Here is a 24,184-nt window from a genome sequence, read left to right as displayed (position 1 = left end):
TAAAGCCTATACATTTTTTAAAAAATGACATTCATTGCTCTTAACAGGTGAGCATCTCATAAACACTATGGTATACTTCTGATTATCCAAATAGTATGGATAACATGGATTTTCTTTGGATAATCAGGAGCTCTGATAATCAAGAGGGCAGGAGCCATTCAGCAGCTTGGTGGACTCTTCCCACAGCTGGGGACTTGTCATCGTCATCCTCCTGGCAGTCCTCGACGGGGTCTCTGCTCTGCCCCATTTGCTCATTCCCATGACAGTGGGCTGCAGAAATCTCCTTGCACTTCCATAAGGCAGGTGACACCCTATCCCTGTAGGTGCAAGGGTGCAGTGGGGAGCCTGTGGTCCTGGTGAGACAAGAGCAGAGATCCCTGGCTAGGACTCTGTTCTGCTCTGCTCTGCCACAACCAGAGCCTTCCCTGCAGCTTGTCCTTGCACGGATTGGATGTCACTGACTGCAGAAGTTCAAGGAGCCCTTTCAAGGTTCCTTCCCCACTCTGAACTCTACGGTACAGATGTGGGGACCTGCATGAAAGACCCCCTAAACTTATTCTTACCAGCTTAGGTTAAAACTTCCCCAAGGTACAAACTTTTACCTTTTGTCCCTGGACCTTATGCTGCCACCACCAAGGTGTCTAACAAAAATAACAGGGGAAGTGCCCACTTGGAAACGTCTCCCCCACAATATATCCCCCCAAGCACTACACCCCCTTTCCTTGGGAAGGCTTGATTAAAAATCCTCACCAATTTGCATAGGTGAACACAGACCCATACCCTTGGATCTTAAGAACAATGAAAAAGCAATCATGTTCTTGAAAGAAGAATTTTAATTAAAGAAAAAGTAAAAGAATCACCTCTGTAAAATCAGGATGGTAAATACCTTACAGGATAATCAGATTTTAAACATAGAGAATCCCTCTAGGCAAAACCTTAAGTTAGCAAAAGATACAAAAACAGGAATATACATTCCATTCAGCACAACTTATTTTATGAGCCATTTAAACAAAACAGAATCTAACACATATCTAACTAGATTGCTTACAAACTGTTTACAGGAGTTGTGACCTGCATTCCTGCTCTGGTCCCGGCAAAAGCAGCACACAGACAGAGAGGACCCTTTGTGTCCCTCGTCCGTCCCCCCCCCCCGCCCGCCTCCAGCTTTGAAAGTATCTTGTCTCCTCATTGGTCATTTTGGTCAGGTGCCAGCGAGGTCATCTTAGCTTCATAACCCTTTACAGGTGAAAGGATTTTTCCTCTGGCCAGGAGGGATTTAAAGGTGGTTAGCCTTCCCTTTATATTTATGACAAGCCCTCTGCAGCTCTGGTGTCACACCCCCATTCACTCCTATGACAAGAGGGCTTTCAGAGGGTTCCCTGCACTGCTGCAGGAGCCATTTAGCCACAGGGTGGCTTCCCTCACAGCCGGGGGTTCATCCTCCTCTTCACAGTGTTGGTGGGACGGGGGAGGTGGCTCTGTTCTATTATCTGAAGCTCTTGATTATCCAAATTCCTTCCTTGTGCCCTAACATGATATACATGACCTCTGCATCATATATCTCATGCCGGGGAACAAGGAAGAGATCTGAATAATGCAAAGGTTCGGGTAATAGTGTTTTGGATACATGGGCGTATGCTGTAATTGAGTTTCGTAACACCTTGTAAGTTAGGGAAGTAGTATTCTCATCTTGCAGTTAAGGAGTTAAGTCACTAAGGGTAACATTTTCAAAAGCACTTAAGTCCCATTGAAAGTTAGTGGGACTTAAGTGCTTTTGAAAATGTTACCCAAATAACATGTTACCCAAAGAAGCATGGCCAAAATGACATAAGTCTTTGGCAGAGCTGGAAATAGAAATCAGATCTCTGGCGGTCCAATTTTCAGTGCATTTAACCATAGATCTAATCTTCTCTCTTGATATATAATTGGCCTTGTATTTTTTTTTTTTTACTACTTTATGCTCCTTGGCCAGACCCATTTACCAGTTCACATTTTTACCATTTATGGGGGATTTACAGTATGAAAAATTGTCTTCATAAACTCTTGTAACAAAAATATTGCAGGAAGCTCTGACTGAACAAAAGAATGAAATCTTCAAGGCCTTGTAAATGGATTCAAAAGGTCAAGCCTTTTATTTAATGCCTTTGGGTGGACTTTTGAGGAATACTAACATGAGGGAGGATGGGAATAACCTGTAACAGTTCTTCTTCTTCTATATGTTAGTGCAGATCCCATTCTAGGTACAGATGTGCCTCATGCACGCAAAACTGGAGGTGTTTTAATATCATCCATTAGGGCTGTGCATGTGTCCTCTGCTGCCTCATGCAGCAAGGGCATAAAGGGTGGGGGCAGTCGCTGTACGTGGCAGCAAGATAGAACTTAGCTGATGGCTGACTCACTAGGCTTTAGTTCTGGCTAAATTTCTCTAATGCTTCTTCAAGCACTCTGAAATGCCTCAGAACTATCTTTATTCTGTATTACCTAGACTGTTCTAGCATTTGTCAAACAGAAGTTGCTTGCAGACCCTCCTGTACAACCACTTTCCCATACATAGCTTTTTTTTTTTTTTATGGGCTCTTAGAATGGTTGGCTCGAAACTTGCAGGCTAGTAGTTGGCTAGTTCCACTGAAAGACAGGTACAGCAGGTGCCTATTCTTGGGAGAGTCTTGCATTAAAGCAGGTGCTTTGTCTGCCTTTCGTTTTCTGAAAGAACCTGAAAGTTTAGGGACATGCGAGGCTGAAGCTGCATCTTCTGGAGCAGTCTCAGAGTGGGACTGGATCCAGAAGAGCCAAGCTTGAACATCCTTCTGATAGTCAAGCCCACATCTTCTAGCCCTCCATCTGTTAGCCTGCGACTCCAGAAATCTCTGCAGAGAAAGTGGCATCAAAGCCCAAGTTGGATTGACATTGGCGTTAGTATTGACCCTGACTTAAAAATTGACACCTCAGATATTGGAGCAAAGTGTTGCAAGTAGGAACTCAAAGCACTTGGACAGGAGCTCTAGAAGGAGTTCTGTGTGCTCTCTTATAAAGAGGGACACTGGAATACATCACGAGACAACCCAACCAAATCATTCACTGAATTGATGACAGGGCAGAAAGGAGCAGACTGTGCTTCAAGAGTTCAGAGCTGTTTTTAGTGAATGGATAGTGATCTATGTTCACTGAAAAATTTCAGTGTCCCTATCCTCTCTGTGGAGCTACATTCCCCCACCCTGTCAAAAACCCTTCAGTCATCATACCAGCGGACACTGTGTACCCTCCTACCAGAGACAGAGTACCAGGCCAGGGAATGCACAGGTGTAACATGGGGTGTCAGTCTTCCAGGACCTTGTCCCTGGACTTCTCCGCAGCAACCCGCCAGCAAATTTGATGGGATGGTTGAGAGTTGCATAGAAATCAGTGCACAGAGCATGACCTTTGGAAGCTGCATCACCCCATTCCCCCAGGTGTGATCTGTTGATAACATCAGACAGGTGCGTATGGGAGATCATAGCCTATGGCTACCCTATACAATCCATTGCTTACTCCCTTCCCCATTCCTCTTTAGGGATCCTTCTCACGAAAGTCTATTACAAACAGGAGTGGCCAGATTGCTTCACCTAGCAGCTATAGGGGAGGTTCCTCAAGAATACAAGGGAGGAGATGTCTGCTCCCACTATAACCTTATACCAAAGGGGGTCTTTGTCCTGTCCCAGACCTGAGGAGACTCAAGATATACACGTCATCTCAGGTTCAGGATTGTAATACTTGCTTCTATCATGTCATCACTCCAAGCCCAAGACTGGTGCATGGTTCTTTACTTGTACATAAAGATGCATACTTCCACATTGCCATCCACTTGGTCCACAGGACGTATCTAAGATTCACAGTGAGGCAAACCATTGCTAGTACAGAGTTCCACCCTTTGGACTCTCCACGCCATTAAGAGTGTTTGCTCAGTGTTGAGCTGTAGTGGCAGTGCACCTATGGAAACAAGAATGTTTTCCTGTGTCTGGATTGGCTGGTCTGAGACAGGTTCTAAGAGGAGGCTGAAGCAACCCTGAGTCACATCCTCTTCTTTCTCTCACAGATGGGACTCCTCGTGAACTATGAGAAGCTGTCTCTTAGATGCTAAGATGGTGCAGATGCTAAGAGTTCCAAAGAGTGCGACTTCACGTAAGTGAAAGCCTTCCTTTCAGAGGATGGATCCAGTCCTTGCTGTAGGTAGTGTGCAAGCTACAGACAAGACCAGTTCCCCCAGTGCATATGTCCACGTGCACATACATGACCTTGCTTGCCAGATTTTGTTTGCTGCCTCGTCAACACTGCTCCCCATCTGGATGTCTTATGATGAAAGGAGTCTCAGGGACAAGTTGGTGTGCCACATGGACCCCCTGCAAGTGCAAGGGTCCAGGTCTCAGAACAATCTAAAACTACATATGAATGTCTTGAAACTGAGAGTCATCCTACTGGCTTATAAGGTGGTCCTAACAGTCCTTTGAAAGGCAGTGGTGCAGATCATTAGAGACAGCATATCAGCTACACACTGTATAAACAAACGGAAGTCACTCAATCATTCCCTCTCTGCCTGGAGGTCGTTGAGTCTGGAAATGGTGCTATCAGCATGGGGTGACTCTAATAGTTCTCCATCTACCAGAGGTTAGCAATGACCTGGCTGACTTCTAGAGTAAGAATGTGGTGACCAGCCATGAATGGTCAGTGCAGAATCAATCCTGGAATTGTTATTCCACCAGTGGAGAACTTGCACTATAGATCTTTTCACCATGGTGGACAACACCAACCATAAGGAGATGTGAACTCCAGTTCCCTTCTTGTTGCTTTTCTACTTTGATGGTTTCAAGTACAACTGTATGCCTTTCCAGCAATCCCCGGGATCATTATCTAAGATCAGATTGGGCAGAGCTATGGTCATTATCATACCCCCTGCCTGTCTGAGGCAGTTGTGGCTGTCAGATCTCCAGCATCTGACTTCCAGCTTCCCCCTGCCCCAGTGTCTGCCCAGAAACAGTCTGGCAGAAGTAGAGTCAAATATTGTACCTGGACCCATAGCTGGTGCATCTGAGAGCCTGGCTTTTGGGTGGTTGAGAAGGACTGAGAGAGACTGTTCATTGTAAGACAAGGAGATCCTTCTACAGTCAGAAACCCTCCATCAGGAAGACATATTCTTTAAAGTGGAAAGATTTTCCATATGGGCAGTGCCAAATGATGTGAACCAAGTTAAAGTCCTGATAGCCAAGATTCTGGACTACAGTACTGCTCCTGAAGCAAGGAGTAGCAGCCTTTAGCTCCCTTAAAGTCTATCTGGAAGCAATATACAGAGAGCCACACTCCAATACAATCACACTTGGTCTTTCATGCCCTGTGGTGTCTAGATTCCTCAAGAGATTTCTTCATACCTGCCCTCTAGTTTCAGACCCTGCTACCATCTGGGAGCTTTATGTTGTTCTCCTACAACTCATTTGAACCATTGGTGGAATGCTTGTTATGTTATCTTCACCATCAGGACTGTCTTCTTCATAGCTACTACATCAGCATGAAGAGCCAGTGAACTGCAAGTTCTCATTCTGCTATTCTTTCACATGGGCCAAGTGATGATGAGACCATACTCTAAATTAATCCCTAAAATGGTCTCTCAGAATTCCACCTGAACTAGTCCATCACCTTGCCAGTCTTCTTCCCAAAGCTGCACTTGTTGCCAGGAGGAAAGAAGCTTTGTACTCTGGATGTATCTAAGGCCCTGCTTTATTACATCAACAGGACCAAAGATGCCCCCCTCAACTTTCTCCACACCTCTTTGTGTTGACCTAATGTGGTGCGTAAAAAGGTCAAACTGTCTTATCTCAGAATCTCTGTGTGGATTTCAAAATGCATTTTTACCTGCTACAGGTTGTCCGGCAAGCCTCTGCCTCTAAATATCAAGGCACACTCCACCAGGGCACAGGCAGTGTCTCTGGCCTATTTCAGAAATATGGTGATCTTTGAGATCTGTCAGGCAGCCATGTGGAGCAACCCTGGAGACTTTTGGGAAACATTATGCACTTGATGAGGCTACATGACTGCCAGGACAGACGCCAAGTTTGCAAAAGCAGTACTTGAATCTCTCTTTGATACAGCTGAAACCCTGACTCTTGCCATCTGGGGAGGATGCTACTCACCTAGGGTGGAATCCACAGTGACACATACTCAAAGAAAATACAGTGACTTTCCCTTCGGTAGCTATATGGTTCTTTGAGATGATGTATTTAGTGTGGATTCCATGACCCACCCTCCATCCCAGTTTTTCTGAGCCCTCAGCTATACAGGCTTTGAATTGCGAGGGCATTGTGGGAGGGTTGTGACTGTCCCACTCATGAGGCACATTTAAGGCCCTGACAGACATGGCTATTCAAAAAATCCAGACTGGTGTGTGTGTTGCTCATGTACAGCTGGAGTGGGATCTGCACTGATTACATGATCTTGAACCACAGTTATTGTAGGTAAGTAACTGTATTTTACTTTCAAGGTTATATTATTGCGTAACCTTCTTTTCCACAGTGCTGCTACTATAGATGTGGAGAGGAACTACATTTATATAACTTAACCATTGCCTCCCAGGAGACAATCTGTCTCTTTGCTGTAGAATGATAGGGAGGAAAAAAATATATAGACCACATGCTTATGAATATTGTCTTAGTGATCATGGTAGTAAATGACCCATTAAATAGTAAGCACAGGTGTTTTAAACTACAAATACAACTCGCTATCTCTTCACTTTGTTTCAGCTCTGCTATTGCTGTTACTGGTAAGCATCCCGTCATAGGGCTTGGGGAAGGCCACACACCATCAACAAAATAGTGTAACTGACTCCATATGCCATGGTGTCAAACATGTAAAACAAACCACATGAAAGAGAGTTTTGGTTTTGCTATAGTAACTTGCACTTGTGACAGTAATGGATACAAACTTTTCAGATGGGAATGCAATTTTGTTTCAAGTTGACATTTCCCCATTAAAACAGTGGGTTTCTACCACCGTAAGTCAGCTTTTGTCCCAAGTGGATTTCTCCATACAGGGAGATAATACTATGAATTTTTCTTATTTTTAATGGTGTGACCTTTTTCTTGGTGCCCTAACTTAGCTAGGTCTCAGATGTTTGCCCTTAATCTTTGGATTTGGACTCTGGCTATTATTATAAGAAATCATGCCAGAATCTTTCATATGGCTGAATGGGTAGAAGAGCAGAGTTATCCTAGAAAAGCACACAGTAAATCCCTGTAAAGCAAACAGTCCAAAAATAACTCAAAATCCTTTGTGATGGAGAACTCATACATACTAGAAGTAAAGGTGTGTGTAAGCTGTTACAGCTGACAGTGGTTTAACCTAGGTATCGGGGCAGGCATCAGGCCTCGTGGTCAGAGTGGTCCTTAGAAACTAAGGACTAGGGTCAGAGCAAGAATCAGTATTGAGAAGCTGGAGTGAAGGATCAAGCCAGAATCAGTAGTAAAAGTTAAAGCCAAGGGTTAAACCGGAGGCTAGGAACTGGATACCAGAGCTGAGGGGCAAGCTGGAGACAGTAGTCATTAGTCAAAGATCCATGGTCAAGCTGGAGGTCAGAAACTGGAGTGAGCAGGGTAAGAGGCAAGGAAGGGCAGGGACAGGACAGAGGCAGGGGTGGGAGTCAGGCAGGAGTAGCAGGAACAAGGTAACACAGGAGCAGGCATTATGGTGGGTGTTGAGTAGCCAGCCTGCAGCTGCTGCTGACTTAAGAGCCAGCCTGCTGGCCCCTTCAGCCAGTCAGATGGCAAGGACAAATCAGGCAGCCTGCTGCTGCAGGCCAGCTGTATTGTTGGGGCAGTTTGGAGATTAGCTGTGCTACAGGCCTGATTCCTGAGAGTCAGGATCAGGTTGTCCTTAACCATGGTGAAAACACTGTTCCATTATGTTCTGTAGATGGGGCTTTAACCTTGTCACTATTAAACTTTGGAATACCAGTGCTATTGGTTTGGCTATATGCTACTGACACACAAAGGGAAAATAATTTATATTATGCAGTGAAAAGATGAATATAGATGACTGACTGTGGAAGCAATAATTAGTTGATTTCACTCGTGGTAACTTGATCTATTCATTTTTAATGTAACTTGTCTTTACAGCATTCTCTCATGGACTTCTCAGATTTCTTTTGCAATTGGGATATTGTTGAACTTCTAACTGCTGTTTTACTGGAGACTCTTGAAGACAGCTTGAATTGACATTCCAGCTTTATGGAACTATTTCCTCTGGGGGATAACTATTCATAGATCAGATGGACAGTTAGATGTATTTATGGGACTGCTCCTGAGGGACATCTAACTTTACTGGACACTTACTGGATAGCTTTTATTTACCATTGTAGGTTCAGCATGCATGACCAGAGCCAGTATAAAACTGTGGATGTCTCTTTTGGTGGGGAAGCGGGGATAAATAAACGTACAGATCCTGCAACATTTTTCCCTCAGCTTGCATTTATCATGTGTAGCTTCCAGTGTACTGTGCTATTTGGTTAAACATGTTCTTCAGCAAATTCTGTCAGCATGGGTATGTACTATTAGAAGGAAACTTTCTCCATTTTCCCAAATAAGTTTGAAGGTAGGAAGAAGGTAAAATTTCAAATGTCAACTTCATAATGACTCCCAGATTAAATCCTGGTCTGCAGCTTAAATAAAAAGAGATTTTCTCCATCAGATTACAGACTCTCTGCTTCCCTACTCATTATAGTTTTCTGTAACTTTTTATTGAATGACATACTCCATTATCTCTGCTTTGATCTAAGCAGGTGTTCTCTGTCCCTGGGGGCAAAAGATCCAAGAGCTATGCAAATTGTTTTACAGAAGGTGCTGTTTGACAAGTTATGTAGACTGCTTCTGGAGATTCAGCAAATGCCTCTACAATGTTAATGCTATTATAAGCCATGAGAGTAACATCCAGTCAGATATCATCTACTGTGCTCCTTTACTGCACTATGTTGTGGGTGAAAGTTAAACTTCCTCAATCTTTACCCTTTTCTTAGGAAAAACATCTCTGCCATTGGTTCTTTTAGACCGGGGTGGGCAAACTTTTTGGCCCGAGGTCAACATCTGGGTATGGAAATTGTATGGCAGGCCACAAATGCTCACAAAATTGGGGGTTGGGGTGCGGTAGGGGGTGAGTGCTCCGGCTGGGGATGTGGGCTCTGGGGTGGGGCCAGAAATGAGGAGATCAGGGTGCGGGAGGGGGCTCCGGTCTGGGGCAGGGGCTTGGTGGGGGGGAGGGAGGAAGACTCTGGCTGGGGGTGCAAGCTCTGGGTTGGGGTTGGGGATGAGGGGTTTGGGGTGAAGGAGGGTGCTCTGGGCTGGGATTGAGTGATTCAGAGGGCAGGAGGGGTATCAAGGCTGGGGCAGGGGGTTGGGGCACAGGAAAACCTCCTAAGCTTATCTTTACCAGCTTAGGTCAAAACTTCCCCAAGGTACAAAATATTCCACCCTTTGTCCTTGGATTGGCCGCTACCACCACCAAACTAATACTGGTTACTGGGGAAGAGCTGTTTGGACACGTCTTTCCCCCCAAAATACTTCCCAAAACCTTGCACCCCACTTCCTGGACAAGGTTTGGTAAAAAGCCTCACCAATTTGCCTAGGTGACTACAGACCCAGACCCTTGGATCTTAAGAACAATGAACAATCCTCCCAACACTTGCACCCCCCCCTTTCTTGGGAAATGTTGGATAAAAAGCCTCACCAATTTGCATAGGTGACCACAGACCCAAACCCTTGGATCTGAGAACAATGAAAAAGCATTCAGTTTTCTTACAAGAAGTCTTTTAATAAAAATAGAAGTAAATAGAAATAAAGAAATCCCTCCTGTAAAATCAGGATGGTAGATACCTCACAGGTAATTAGATTCAAAACATAGAGAACCCCTCTAGGCAAAACCTTAAGTTACAAAAAGATACACAGACAGAAATAGTTATTCTATTCAGCACAGTTCTTTTCTCAGCCATTTAAAGAAATCATAATCTAACACGTACCTAGCTAGATTACTTACTAAAAGTTCTAAGACTCCATTCCTGGTCTATCCCCGGCAAAGACAGAATATAGACAGACACACAGACCCTTTGTTTCTCTCCCTCCTCCCAGCTTTTGAAAGTATCTTGTCTCCTCATTGGTCATTTTGGTCAGGTGCCAGCGAGGTTACCTTTAGCTCTGGGTGCAGGCTCTGGGTGGCGCTTACCTCAAGCAGCTCCCAGAAACAGTGGCATGTTCCTGCTCCGGCTCCTATGCAGAGGTGCAGCCAGGCGGCTCTGCACGCTGCCCTATCTGCAAGCACCACCCCTGCAGCTCCCGTTGGCTGCAGTTCCTGGCTAATGGGAGCTGTGGGGGCAGCGCTTGGGGCAGGGGCAGCATGCGGAGTCCCCTGATTGCCCCTACACGTAGGAGCCAGAGTGGGGACATGCTGCTGCTTCTGGGAGCTGCGTGGAGTAGGGCAAGCCCCCACCCTGCTCCCTGGCTGGAGTGCCAGAGTGGGGCAAGCGCCAGACCCTGCTTCCCAGCGGAAACTTGAGGGCCAAATTAAAACATCTGGAGGGCCTAATGCAGCCCCCGGGCCATAGTTTGCCCACCCCTGTTTCAGTAGTTAATCAGTTTTTTTCTCTTGTTCCTTCAATTTAGATGTCAAATTCACATATAAAGAGTTTTTTTTTTATTTAAAAGTACCAAATAGTGTTTAGAAGTGGAGGATCAATGTCCGGGTGTGAAGTCTTACATGCCATGGGAATGAGGCCATTGCCACACACTTGTATCCTCCTGGCTCCTCTCAAGGGTCTTGCCATCCTTTTCTTTTCCCAGGGCAGCAAGAGAAAGGGTTCTTATATAGTATCTGGAGTGAATATTTTGAAGGTATTTCATGGACTCTGCAAACATGGATGGAGGAGGGAAAAATGAAAAATTGTGCCAAATAATATGGACATGATTTTTAAAAATCATAGTTATAAGAAGATAAACCCTCCTCTTTATAAAGAAACAACAGCTTTTATTCATAATGGTAAGATACATGAATGGTACAAAATTAATGTATTTCAGAAATATTGTTTCTATTTAGAAACAGTTCTCTACCCTTTTCATGAAATAGCTAATAATGAATTTTAACTTTGGCTTTTTTAAATTTATTTACTTATGAACCTGTCAATACTTTAAACACAACATTGGCTTGTCTCAAATTGCAGTTCTGAATGCAGTGATGGGGAGTGGTCTGCATGTTTGCCCTCCTATTTTGCTGCTACAGAAAAAGACCAATCCTCCAGTGATGAAAGCTGGGAGACTTTACCAGGCAGGGAGGAACGTGAACCTGAAGTGCAGAGCAACAGCAGTGGCCTAGAAGAGGAAAACACAGACTTCTGTTTCCAAGGCGGGTATGTATTTTTGTATTTCAGAAAGTGATTTCTACTAATAAGTGAGAATTAATAATACGATATGTACTCAAAAGTATATTTAATTATTGCCATTTTTAATAAATCTTAATTTACCATCAATTACCTCGGTTGCATCAGAAAGAATGCAGTATTTGCCTACATTTAGAACAGGAAATAACTCTGATGTTTCATACAGACCCACTGTTGGTAATTCTTGACTTCTGAATGATAGCTGTAGTAATACTGTAATGCTTTTGAGAAATACTGATGATTGCGCAAGCAACAAAAGAGACTTACTAGACTAAAACAGTCAGAGTGGATTCTGTATTATCTTTGTCTAAATTCGTTGTAATAAACACTCTTCTTCTTCACATATATTTACTTTTTATGTTAACTTTTCAGATACCTCCTCCTACAAATCTACTTCCATGTTTTTCTGTCTGATTCTTCTCTTTACCTGGTTGCTCCTCTTCCTCTGGTCATGGAATTTGCCATCATCAGTTCTTTGTCTATTCAGTCATGTGTGTCAATGACCATAGCAACTTTGTTCTTCAAAGCAAACTGTGGAGGCTTCCAGCTGAGAACTAGATAAAACTCTCCTCTGAGCCAGTCCGTATTGTTTCTTAATTGACTAGAGAGTTCTTCCTTGAGCAACAGTAGTCACTCCCAGTTTTTCTGCTCTTCTGAACTCTCAGATCCTGCTTGCCTTGGGAAATCGCTACCACTAGGCTATCTCTGTTCTGGCCTTCATAAATTTCAGGTGTAATGAATTAGCACAGACTTGCAAAAATACTGTTAAAAACTTACCAGTCCAGACACAAGATCTTTCCAGCCTTTGCAACATTGATGGTGGGAGAACCTGACATTTTATTCACCTGTCAAATAAATTACTCGCCCTGGGAGATTACACATTTGAAAGGTTATTCAGTGTATATTTTTGGGTGAAAGTGTGTAGCTTTCCATTACTCTTTTTACCCTGTAAATAATATTATATGTCAAGAATTGTGAATGAGTGCCTAAATTTGGTTACTTATATCTGTTTGTAGGCATCTAAATCAGAATGGCCTGATCTCACAGACTTCGAGGGTTGCAAGTGTTCAACACTTCAAAAAATAATAATTTAGATGATTTAGATGTCTAAATATGGGTATAGGTGACCAAATATAGGCACTGATGTTTGAAAATGTTGATCTTCATACTTTTTTTAAAATAATTGGTACAGCTTATATAGTGCTGCTATATTAGTGACAATAATAATGTGGTGAATAATTTTCTAAATCACTACTTCTCAAACTGATCTGCAGAGCTGTTTCGGTCACAATGATTATTGTATTCTAGAAATTTCATTTATCTGGAAAAGTCTTCAGAGTTCACAGGGTCTGTTTTGTTTCTGTGGGAGATTCCTTGTATGGCTCTGTGTCCAGGTTGCTGTGCAGGAATTTGCCTATTAATTAGTCTTTGAGTGTTTTTTCTGGTGTAAATTCAACTCTGATCAAATTTATTGACAAAAAATAAATTGTAAAACTTAAACAGAGTAACACTCCATGAGGCAATTTGGAGAGATTAGACCAGAGTGAGATGTAGGGATATTTGGTACTAATAAATATTGGCTCTAAATCCAGAAAGAGGAAGTAAATAGCAGAGATACTGTATCAGATTAGGAACATATGTCCACTTTAATTCTACTTAGTTATTTTATTTTCATCCCCTAATGGTGTTATAGGATGTTTTCTATTAATTGGATGTGATATATCTTGACTTTAGCAAAGTGTTTGATACGGTCTACCACAGTATTCTTGCCAGCAAGTTAAAGAAGTATGGATTGGATGAATGGACTATAAAGTGGGTAGAAAGCTGGCTAGATTGTCAGGCTCAACGAGTAGTGGTCAACAGCTCGATGTCTAGTTGGCAGCTGGTATCAAGCGGAGTACCCCAGGGTTGGTCCTGGGGCCAGTTTTGTTCAACATCTTTATCACTCATCTGGATGATGGGATTAATTGCATCCTCAGCAAGTTTGCAGATGACACTAAGATGTGGGGAGAGGTAGATATGCTGGAGGGCAGGGATAGGGTCAAGAGTGATCTAGACAAATTGGAGGATTGGGCCAAAAGAAATCTGATGAGGTTCAACAAGGACAAATGCAGAGTTCTGCACTTAGGAAGAAAGAATCCCATGCACCGCTACAGGCTGGGGACAGACTGGCTAAACAGCAGTTCTGCAGAAAAGGACCTAGGGGTTACAGTGGATGAGAAGCTGGATATGAGTCAGCAGTGTGCTCTTGTTACCAAGAAGGCCAATGGCATTTTGGGATGTGTAAGTAGGATCATTGCCAGCCGATTGAGGGAAGTGCTTGTTCCCCTCTATTTGGCACGGTGAGGCCACACCTGGAGTATTGCTTCCAGTTTGGTCCCCCGACTACAGAAGGGGTGTGGCCAAATTGGAGAGAGCCCAGGGGAGGGCAACGAAAATGATTAGGGGGATGGGGCACATGATTTATGAGGAGAGACTGAGGGGTTATTTAGTCTTCAGAAGAGAAGAGTGGGGGGGGATTTGACAGCAGCCTTCAACTACCTGAAGGAGGGTTCCAAAGAGGATGGAGCTTGGCTGTTCTCAGTGGTGGCAGATGGCAGAAAAAGAAACAATGGTCTCAAGTTGCAGTGGGGGAGGTCTAGGTTGGATATTAGTAAACACTATTTCACTAGGAGGGTGGTGAAGCACTGGAATGGGTTACCTAGGCTTGACAAAGTTTTGGCTGCGATGATTTAGTTGGTATTTGGTCCTGCTTTGAGCAGGGGATTAGACTAGATGACCTCCCGAGGTCTCTTGCAACCCGAATATTCTGTTATTCTATGAATCAAGAACTAAGGGTATTGAAAGCATGTGAGATTTGAAAGTTGCAAGGGAAGTGTACCCTAGGGTGGATATTTAGCTTAAGGAGGAGTCTACAATATACGATCTCTTAAATAAAGCTGTGATTTTTCTCTTTGGGGTTATTGGTGGCCTGGGCAGGGAGAGAAAAGGTTTTTTTGATAAAAACACAAATATCTCATGAATGACAACGAAACTATCTTTTATGTTCTATGCAGGGCAGGGCATTTCTTGTGTATTTGTCTGAAATATGTTAAATCTGGATCGAAAACCAAAACAAAATTTGAGCATTTACTGTTCTTTTTCTTTTAACTTACAAAGTCTGGCCAAAAATATAGAATTTTGTCTTCCCAATGTGCCATAGGCTTTCTTCGGGTTGTCATAATTGGAAGATCAGTAAGCATTCAAGGCAGTGCTAGAAAGGTCATTCACTATGAAATGCGGAAGGAAATGGATTAAAGAAAAACTAGGTAATTTTACCTAGAACATTCACTGTAGTGTGCATTCAATTACCTTGTTGACCAAAAAGCTGCACAAGACTTTCTCTGGGTTTTTTTTTCTGTCATTCAAGCCATTCAAATTGCAATCTTGAGGTCAGTGGCATCAACAGACTGATTGAATTATGATCGTGTATTCCCTTGGGTGGTACATTTTTTCTGTATTTGCTATATGAAATAGAAGAATCATCTGAATATACCCAATCTTTTAAAAATAGCTTTCCTTTCTGACAAGCACTAGAGTTCCATTGCTGTGTTGCAAAAGATGGCTTGTGACCAGCACAGTGCAAGCACTCTGGCATGGCAAATTTACCACCTGAATTTTGCTTTTCATCAAAGCAGTGTCTGTGGCTTGTCATGTTGGTCAACAGTGTTGTGTACAACACCCACACAATACCCATAGTCCTATTATTAGAGGTGGTCTCTTCAAGGCCTTTGCCTTCACACTTGGTGAATGAATAAAAGTGTTGCTTAACTAGTATCGGAGCAGTGGTAGTAACCTGTTGCAAACAACTGCTGAGATTTAGTGTGATTCATCCTCTTCATATGTTGGATTTTTTTCTAAATTGGAATAAAAATATAGACATAAGGGCTTTTATCCTTTCTGTCTGAACCATAAAACAATTGAAAAAGATATTTTTGCATTCTCTTCAGAAATCACGCAATTCTGCATTACATAGCCAAGAAGCTGAGACTCTTGCAGTGTGTCAGAAGTGAAAATCGTATTTTCTAAGGACAGTATACAGTACAGTCTTTACAGGGCAGTCACCCTCAATAATTCCCTGATCTGCAGCACACACAAAAAAGTGGGTCAGGGCCAGTGTGGCTGACACTTTATTTAAAAAAAAAAGGGGGGGGGGCAAACCATGGGATTGAAGGGCCCCTAAAATCACCTAATTGCAGCGGGAGAAAGCACATCTGCTGCCCCTGTAGGGGAAGTCCATATAGGTCTGTGAGCAGCAATTGAAGAACAGCAGAGGGCAGGTTTACACTCCCAAATACTTGAAACCCTGTATTGCTGGGAGACAGCGTACGCAAAATATACTGAGTAATGAGGGCAAAAGGGAGGGGCACCTGCTGCAATATTTCTCGTCTGCCCTCTTCCCTCTTGCCCAGTGGTTCTCAAACTTTTGTATTGGTGACCCCTTTCACACAGCAAGCCTCTGAGTGCGACTCCCCCTAATAAATTAAAAACACTTTTTAATATATTTAACACCATTATAAATGCTGGAGGCAAAGCGGGGTTTGGGGGTGGAGGCTGGCAGCTCACGACCCCATGAGGGTCCCTACCCCCAGTTTGAGAACCCCTGCTCTTGCCAGACATCTCACTGGGAACTAACCACTCTGTCAGAATGTTATAGCCTCTGCAAGATTATGGAGAGCTGCAGCCTACCAGGTACATGAATTTGAACATGAACTGCTCTCTCTCTCTTCTGCTACAAACACGGTTACCCCAGTTTTTCACTGCAGTGGGGCAGCCTGTTTGAAGTGTAGTGTGTGGTGAGCAAAGCTATAGGCTGTATTTACCCAGCATTCCTTGCCTATCCCTGCTTCTGTCAGACATGGATTTAGCATCACCATCTTTTTGAGAGGGAGTATAACTGAGGTTGGAGAAGCTGTTTTATCTCACTCTGCCTTCTACAGTTGAAAGGGACCACTAGATTGCAGTGAGAAGTCAGGATAACCCTGAGTGCAATAGGAGGGAGGGAATGGAGAAAATCAGATCACGGATGATTATCCTGGGCAGAGCTAGCCCTTTCCACATGATGTAACTTGTTCATTTCTTTATAAGTTCTTATACTGCCGTCATCTCTGTAGTATATGAGAGGAGTTAGTGCCCAGTGTGGGGAAGGGGACTATAGGCAGGTGACATCTCAGGGGTTTTGTTGGTGCCTGTTCTCTCCTATTCAGGTACTTGTACTGAGCCCATCATAGCGATATTGGAGTATCTTCCTGCCCCTACCCCAGTAATGTAGCATACTGAGTCCTATTCAACCTCTGATAGTTGCCGAGATTGCAGGAGAGGCATAACAATTGCAGCAGTTGAGTTGTCTCCTGCTGTCTGTCCTCTGCTGGAGATAGACAGGTTCCTTCTATGTTCTTTCAAGGAATCAGGGTTATTTCTGATTTCTGGGGATGGGGACTCGGTGAGGCCCATAACCTCAATTTTCCATTACAGCAGCACCTTAAAATGCCCGTTAATGGCAATTACAGACCTTGACCCTCACTGACTGGCAAAGTGAGCAGTCTAGAGCCAAACACTAACTTTTTAATTAAATTTCTTTAAATGCTATTAAAGACTATCTTACCTGAAAAAACAGTAACATGGGTGATGTCAATATATTAGTTCAACTTTATTCTCAGTTAGGGACCCAGTAATTTATCAAATTTAATCCTGGTGTCCCTTTCAGTGAAAAATTAATTGAAAACTTACAATTCTTTTAAAAAAGTGAGCAAGAGTTTAGGTGTTCTCTGAACTAAGCAAAAGCTTAAACTAAACGAAGCATCTTTCAATTGAGTTAGTTCAAATGTATTGAAAAACTCATTTAACACCAGTGTAGACACAGTTTTACACCTTTTAACTCAACTTCACCTATCATTCAACCTGCTAAAATCAAGCTGAAGGAGTGTGTATATTCATGTTACATGGAGTTTTCAGTTGAACTAACTTGGTTTAAGAAGGCACCTATTTCTCTTCTCTAAGCAAGGCCTTAAAGGCCATTAGGGATAGCTCTGTGGTAACAATTGGCAAATGTTAACTCTTATTAGCGTCTTCTATAACTCCACCTATTGTGCATCTCCTGCTCTCAACGCCACATTGTACCCAATATTATGTGTACTAGTTATGTATTGTTCAGCCTAGTACCTGTTGTCCTAAGTTGCAGGGTTTCCACCACTTATCTTGTGAGATTATTGCACAGTTTAAATTTTAATGTAAAAAAGCTTTTCCTGAGATTCAGCCTAAAATTTGCTTTGTTGATTTCACCTCTTAGTCTTGGCTATATACCTGTGTACTATCCTAATTAAATAATTCCTGATCATTCATGTTGATTTTTCTCTGAACTTCCTCCAAATTGTCACTATCTTTCAAATAAAAAAATCAGGAATCAGTATGATGTTCAAGGTGCAGTCACTCCAGAACTTAAAATGCAATGTTTAGCCATCTCGTAGCAGATAAAACAGTATCAGGAGACCTGTAATTGACACCTGTTAGCTCACGTAGGTATATGCTTGTGGCAAAAAATGAGGGTGAGCAGATGCTAAATCCAATGCTTTTCCTTTTACTTTGTGCCAAACTATGATGAGATGTGTGCCAGCTGTTAATTGGGCTTGCTTCTAGCAGTTGGAGCTGCTACTTTTCCTTTAGTGGCCCCATCTTGATTTCCAGAATCTAAGCTTTCATTTAACAAAAGTTTAGCTTCTCTACTCTACAGGCTAGAGACTTAATCTTGAAAATGAGTGTAACCCATGCAGTTTTGCCTCCCTAGGTCTCTAGGCAGCCTGAAACAATAGCACTGAGAATTCTGAAAAAAGAAAAGGAGTACTTTGTGGCACCTTAGAGACGAACAAATTTATTTGAGCATAAGCTATCATGAGCTACAAGCTGTAGCTCACGAAAGCTTATGCTCAAATAAATTTGTCCATCTCCAAGGTGCCACAAGTCCTCCTTTTCTTTTTGCGGATACAGACTAACACGGCTGCTACTCTGAAACCTGAGAATTCTGAGTATCCTTTCTTCATCTGGTGTGCTAACTCTCTGGGGCTGCTTGATTTAAATGTTAGTTTAAGTATTTCATTAGTGATGAAAACATGCCAGAAAGAAGGATGGTCCTCTTATGGTCATCTTCTCAATTTACTATGTGAAGCATCTAATTTTGGCAACAAGAGTGTGTAGTTCTTGGGTTGATGGTGGATGGAGCTTGGGAGAGTACCATCTCCTTCTGCTCTCCATCTGACTTCTACTTAATATTTGGATTCCAGAATCATTTAAATGTATTGTCTGTTTTCGCAAGTGACTTGCCAATGGAACAGCTATAGTATACTGATATTCTAGTATATTAATATCTATAGCTAGTAGGTTTTGCATGTCCACCAAAGTAGATTTCAGTTCTACAAGGATAAGCACCTTATTCAATCAGGTTATGGATTGAAATATAGGAAGAGAAACACCATCAACAATTGTAAAAATAGGAATGAAAATGTATTTAAAAGATAAACCAAAAGTGAGCATGACACACAGACTGTATTAGATGCTGAAAAAACTAAAATGTATTTGTATCTTAAATGACTCAGTATCCAACTCTGTGTGAAATAAAACTTCACTCTCCTATACCAATTTTGATCTGAAAGCACTTTAAAAATATCCCAAATTAATTTCATAATATCCCTGCTCAGGGTAGGCAGGTTTTAATCCCAGGTGAAGGATGTCTGAGGCATAGAGACAAAAAAAAAAAAGTTTGCTCATGGTCATGCAGTAAGTCCAGTTGCAAAGCCAGGTAGACTCCTAACTCCAGTCCAGTATACCAATGACTGGATATATGTACTTTGTTGGGCAGTGCAATTTTAATTTTTTTGTTTAAAACATATATTATGCTGACTAGACTTCACACAATCAGTCCAAAAGGGTTATGATCAGAGTACCCCTTTTTTCCCCCATTGTTGATCCAGTTCAAAAGTACAAATCTTGGGGCAACAATCAAAGTGTAAATTTAAAATATTAATTTCAGATTTTCCCTGAGAGCATAAGAATTTTCCTATGATTTTTCCCCAGATTCCTATTATATACAACAACATATACAAATCTACCAGTGAGAAAATGGAGTGCCTCTCTCTGCCTGCCTTATATTAACAGTAGCAAAGGAAATGGAACTGTTTAGTGCTATTCTCCAGACAGGCCAGTTGGCCAGTCTACAATTTTGGCTTTCCAGCTCCACTGTTGCAAGCTGGACTCCTGTTCTTGGTCACCAATCCCTTGCTTGCTGGTTCCATGGAACATTTCAAAGAGATTGCACTGTAATCCAGTTAACTGCCCTCTTGTAGGGAAAGATGGATAGCAAAATTCAGCAGGAAACTGGGCCCTGGCTGGACAGTGAGACAAATGCCTGATTCTGGCTGCAACAAAATAGCAAGTTCTGCAGTAAAAATGCTGATTTCTGTGGCATCTTGGGGAAAAGCCAAATTCCATGACCACAGAATTATGGCTGTCACGGAGCTCTGATTTTTGGTGAATGGGTCAGGTGATACCTCTCGGAGCTATTGTCTTAGGATCTTGGCAGATGACATTGGATTCAGAGTCTAGTTCTTCTGAGCCTTGGTCTACACGGAGGAGGGGTCCAATCTAAGTTACGCAACTTTGGCTACATGAATAATATAGCTGAATTTGACGTACTTAGATCGACTTACTGTGGTGTCTCCACCACAGTGAGTCAACCGCTGCCACTCCCCCATCGACTCTGCTTGCGCCTCTCGCGGTGCTGGTGTACAGGAGTCGATGGGAGAGTGCTTAGGGGTCGATTTATTGCGTCTGGACCAGACACGATAAATCGATCCCTGCTGGATCGATTGCTGCCCACCGATCTGGCGGGTAGTGAAGATATACCCTCAGTCTGAGAAAGCTGCATTTACAGCCCTTAAGAGTAAAAGAAGTATCCTCCATTATTTACATTTACTTTAGAACTTATTTTGTTTAAGTTACAGCTTTTCTAATATTTGTTTGTAGGGAACAGACCTCTTTGGAGGAGGGAGAGATTCCTTGGCTGCAGTACCATGAAGAAATTGAAAGTAGCAGTGATGAGGAAAATGATCCAGTTAGCCATTTTGTGCATCCAGGATTTTTCATGTTGGATGGGAACAACAACCTTGAGGATGACTCCAGTATGAGTGAAGACCTAGACATGGAGTGGAGGTATGCACCTGTGCATAAAAGTGATGGGTTCTCTGTGTGAGATGATATTAATGGTTAGTTTTTCTGTCATCTTGCACTTTGTGCTATATTTAGGAGGCCACAAATTGAGCATTGTTCTACTGCTTAAACAAGCCGATGATACTGGATTTTCAGGGTTAACTTGCAATAAGTGCTGTTTCTTCCAACAAGAAGACTAAGACGTGTCATATTGCTCAGGTTCAAATTTTAAGATAGTTCTGATGTACCACGTAGTTATTTCAAATTGGAGATCCTGTGGATGTAATTTTGGATTCATTTCCAGGTTGATAAGTGCCCCTATATAAATGTTGTTATACACATTTTTGATTACATAAGAATATTCATCTAATTGAATGTTGACGTATATATGATCTTGGTAAAGGTTTTTATTTTGTAGTTACTCCTCTGCAATTATAGGGATTTAGATCTGCATTATAAACCTTGTCTTATTTCTCTTTTCAGTGCTATGCACATAGAAATCATTTTTACATGTTTCTTTCCATTTCAGTGTTAAGATTACTTAGAAATATTGCAAAATATCAAGATAATTACAATAGGAGTAGGAAGATGACTTTGCCTCCATATGCCATTCATAAGACCATTACTAGAATATTTCTTACAGTCTGGTATCCACATTTTAAAAAGAAAGTTGAAAAATTAGAGAGTGCAGAAAAGAGCCTCAAAAATAATTTGAGGGTTGGAGAAAATGCCTTAGAATGAGAGACTTAAGGAGTTCAATCTGTTTAGTTTATCCAAAAGGAGAGTAACAGGTGACTTGATGACTGTGTATTAGTAGCTTTATGGGGATAAAACAGAGGGTGCCAAAGAGCTGTTTAATCTAGCAGAGAAAGGCTTTATAAGAACCAATGGTTTTCATTTCATTTTTTTTTAACCTTAGGAATATCAAGGCTGGTTTTCCAAGTACAGTGTTAACTTTCAGCCCTTAATTGAAAAGGTGGGATGTTGAATTTTTAAAATAGTCTACATTCAAAATTTTTAGGTGTTTAAGTTCAAAAGTGTGACCAAAAACAGTTTTAAGCAGCCTAATTACAAATCCTACCTTTACAATAGTTCACCTTTCACTTTTATTGTTGTGGTGACATCACAGTCTCTTCCAGGCTAGACAGGACCTGAGTTCCTAATGTAGAAAAATAAGCAGGAAATAAACTTTTTTGTTGGGAGAGGAGCAAGAGCTTTCAGAGTGTGGCTTAGCATCATGAAGACCTAAAAGGCACAACCCGAAGTCTTGTTTCAATTTTTTGGAAAACAAAAATTGGTAATATCTTTTAGGGTTGATAAGAAAACAGAAAGCATATCCCTTATACCTAGCAAATGCTGATACCTGCATCTTGCAATGTCTGCTCATATCAAAGCCTTGTCACTAAATTATACTGATGAATTTATAAAAAGTAGCTCTAAAATAAATTGCTTTTATTTTTCATGTGCATAATATAGAAAAGCATCAGATACAAGGTCAGAAATTGTGTCAGAAGCCTTGTATGGGTTTGTTCCATTGCAGAGTGTACAACTTTACTTAAAATAGATGTAAATGTTTTTGAAAAAGTATAGACACACAGTGTTTAGTCTATCTGAACATCTGTGTGCAGAGACATGAAGCACAAAATTTTCAAATGGGCATACTCCTGACTGATTCACAAACATCCTCTAATTGACATATACAAACCCAGCTTTTATGCACTCCTTAGGATTTGTATGCAGTATAGTTGAATATTTGAATATAATTGAATATTGTTAAAGCTGCACTTAAAATGGAGGCTCTGTTTCCTAATATTGCATTTTTGGTGTTTTCAGACTACTTGATGAATTTGGTGATGGCCTAGGAGTTGCTCAAGCCATTTCTTATGTGGATCCTCAGTTTCTCACATATATGGCACTGGAGGAGCGTTTGGCACAGGCCATGGAGGTATTGAAATACGATTTCTGACTTCTGTGTAAAAATAAAAACGGAACACATTAAAATGACTTAAAACCATGTCACCAGACTAGCTTAAAGGAGCCTAAAGATGATAGTTTTTTTTTGTTTTGAGTAGTAATGCACCAGTGTGTTCCGCATATATGGTCCCTGTGTGTATTAATTCATATCCGCTCACTTTTTAATGACACGCATTTTTACTACTTTTTATACTTGTAAGCTCTGCTGATCTAAACAAGTATGAAACAGTGAGCTAGATGCACTTACTAGTGTGTTATCATTTCCTAGTGCATCAGTCACTTAGGTGAAAGTAATCATGAAATGACACTTTCATGATCCAATGGAAAGGAAGGATGGAGAGCAGCAGAATAAGGCCAATGGACTTCAAAAAAGAATACTTGAAGAAAATCAGAGAATTAGTGGGTAAGGTTCCATTGGGAAAAAAAATCTAAGGGAAAAAGGAATTCACAGGAGCTGGCAGTTTCTCAAACAGTATTTAAGGGTGTTGAGGAGCAGTTAACCTGCTCCAGTGGAAAAAGGCTAGGGTGACTGGGGAAGCAGCCACAGCTGGGGCTATGCCCTGTCAGGCCACAGCGGACTTATAAAAGGGCTGTCAGTCAGGAGCTGAAGGACCTAGCTGCCTGGGAGAAAAGGGTACCTGAAGCAGAGCAGGGCTGAGGAAAGGCAAGAGGAGCTGGGGAGCTCCAGTCTGACCTTGTTAGGGGCCCAAGGCAGGTACTGGGGCTAAAGAGGTGTAGCCCGGGGATAGGCAGAGGCAGCTGGTCCAACCCCCTTACCGATGATGAGTGGCCATTACAGACTGCAGTTTGCCCCAGTGAGAGGGGGCTAGATGACGACTGGCAGAAGCCACGGAGGCAAGATGGTCTTAGAGGGTTGGGGATTCCCCTGGGAAGAGAGACCCAGAGTGTGAAGGTACAGCTGGGGCAGAACCCAAGTTAAAGGGGCACTGGGGTCCAGGAGGGACACAGGGGCCTTAGGCAGGTGAGCCACCAGCTGGCAGAGGGTGCTCCAAGGCTGGAAAAGAGCTAATTCCCAGGATGTGGGATGCTGATGAGTCATCACTCTGCTACGAAGGCACAACAGCAAACTGTCCTGATGCAAAGGAAAGATAAGAAGAAGAATAGTAAGAGGCCTTTATGACTCCATCATGAGCTCTTTACTGACCTGAAAATCAAAAAGGAATCCTACAAAAGGTGGAAACATAGCCAGATTGCTAAGGATGAATATAAATGAATACCACAAGCATGTAGGGACAAAATCACAAAGGCTAAGGCACAAAATGAGTTACACCTAGCAAGGGTCATGAGACAGTAAGAAGAGGTTCTATAAATACCTTGGGAGCAAAGAAAGACACAGGAAAGTGTAGGTCTGCTACTTAGCAGGGAAGGAGAACTAATACTAGATGGCACCAAGAAGACTGAAGTGTTTAATGCGCGTGTTACCTCAGTCTGCAATTAAAAAGGAGTGAATGGTGACCAGATGTTTAACATAATTAATATTAACAAAGACTAGGAAGGAATACAAGTCAGAATCGA

The 24,184-nt window shown here is 42.2% G+C and overlaps 1 protein-coding gene across 11 annotated transcripts in view; it reads left to right on the top strand.

Annotated features, from left to right (window-relative positions):
• The window catches only part of PJA2 (praja ring finger ubiquitin ligase 2), a 117,232-nt gene that overhangs the window by 58,637 nt on the left and 34,411 nt on the right, over positions 1-24,184 (top strand). For all 11 annotated transcript variants that reach the window (XM_073344665.1, XM_073344662.1, XM_073344661.1 and 8 more), the window contains 3 exons: positions 11,222-11,407; positions 20,492-20,677; positions 22,508-22,619. In XM_073344665.1, the coding sequence (XP_073200766.1) occupies positions 11,222-11,407; positions 20,492-20,677; positions 22,508-22,619 (484 nt within the window). The remainder of the gene's footprint in view (positions 1-11,221; positions 11,408-20,491; positions 20,678-22,507; positions 22,620-24,184) is intronic.

The sequence above is a fragment of the Lepidochelys kempii genome, chromosome 5, assembly GCF_965140265.1.
Source record: "Lepidochelys kempii isolate rLepKem1 chromosome 5, rLepKem1.hap2, whole genome shotgun sequence".
Taxonomy (NCBI): domain Eukaryota; kingdom Metazoa; phylum Chordata; order Testudines; family Cheloniidae; genus Lepidochelys; species Lepidochelys kempii.
Note: the sequence above shows the minus strand (reverse complement) of the source record. Positions and strands in the feature narration are given on the sequence as shown.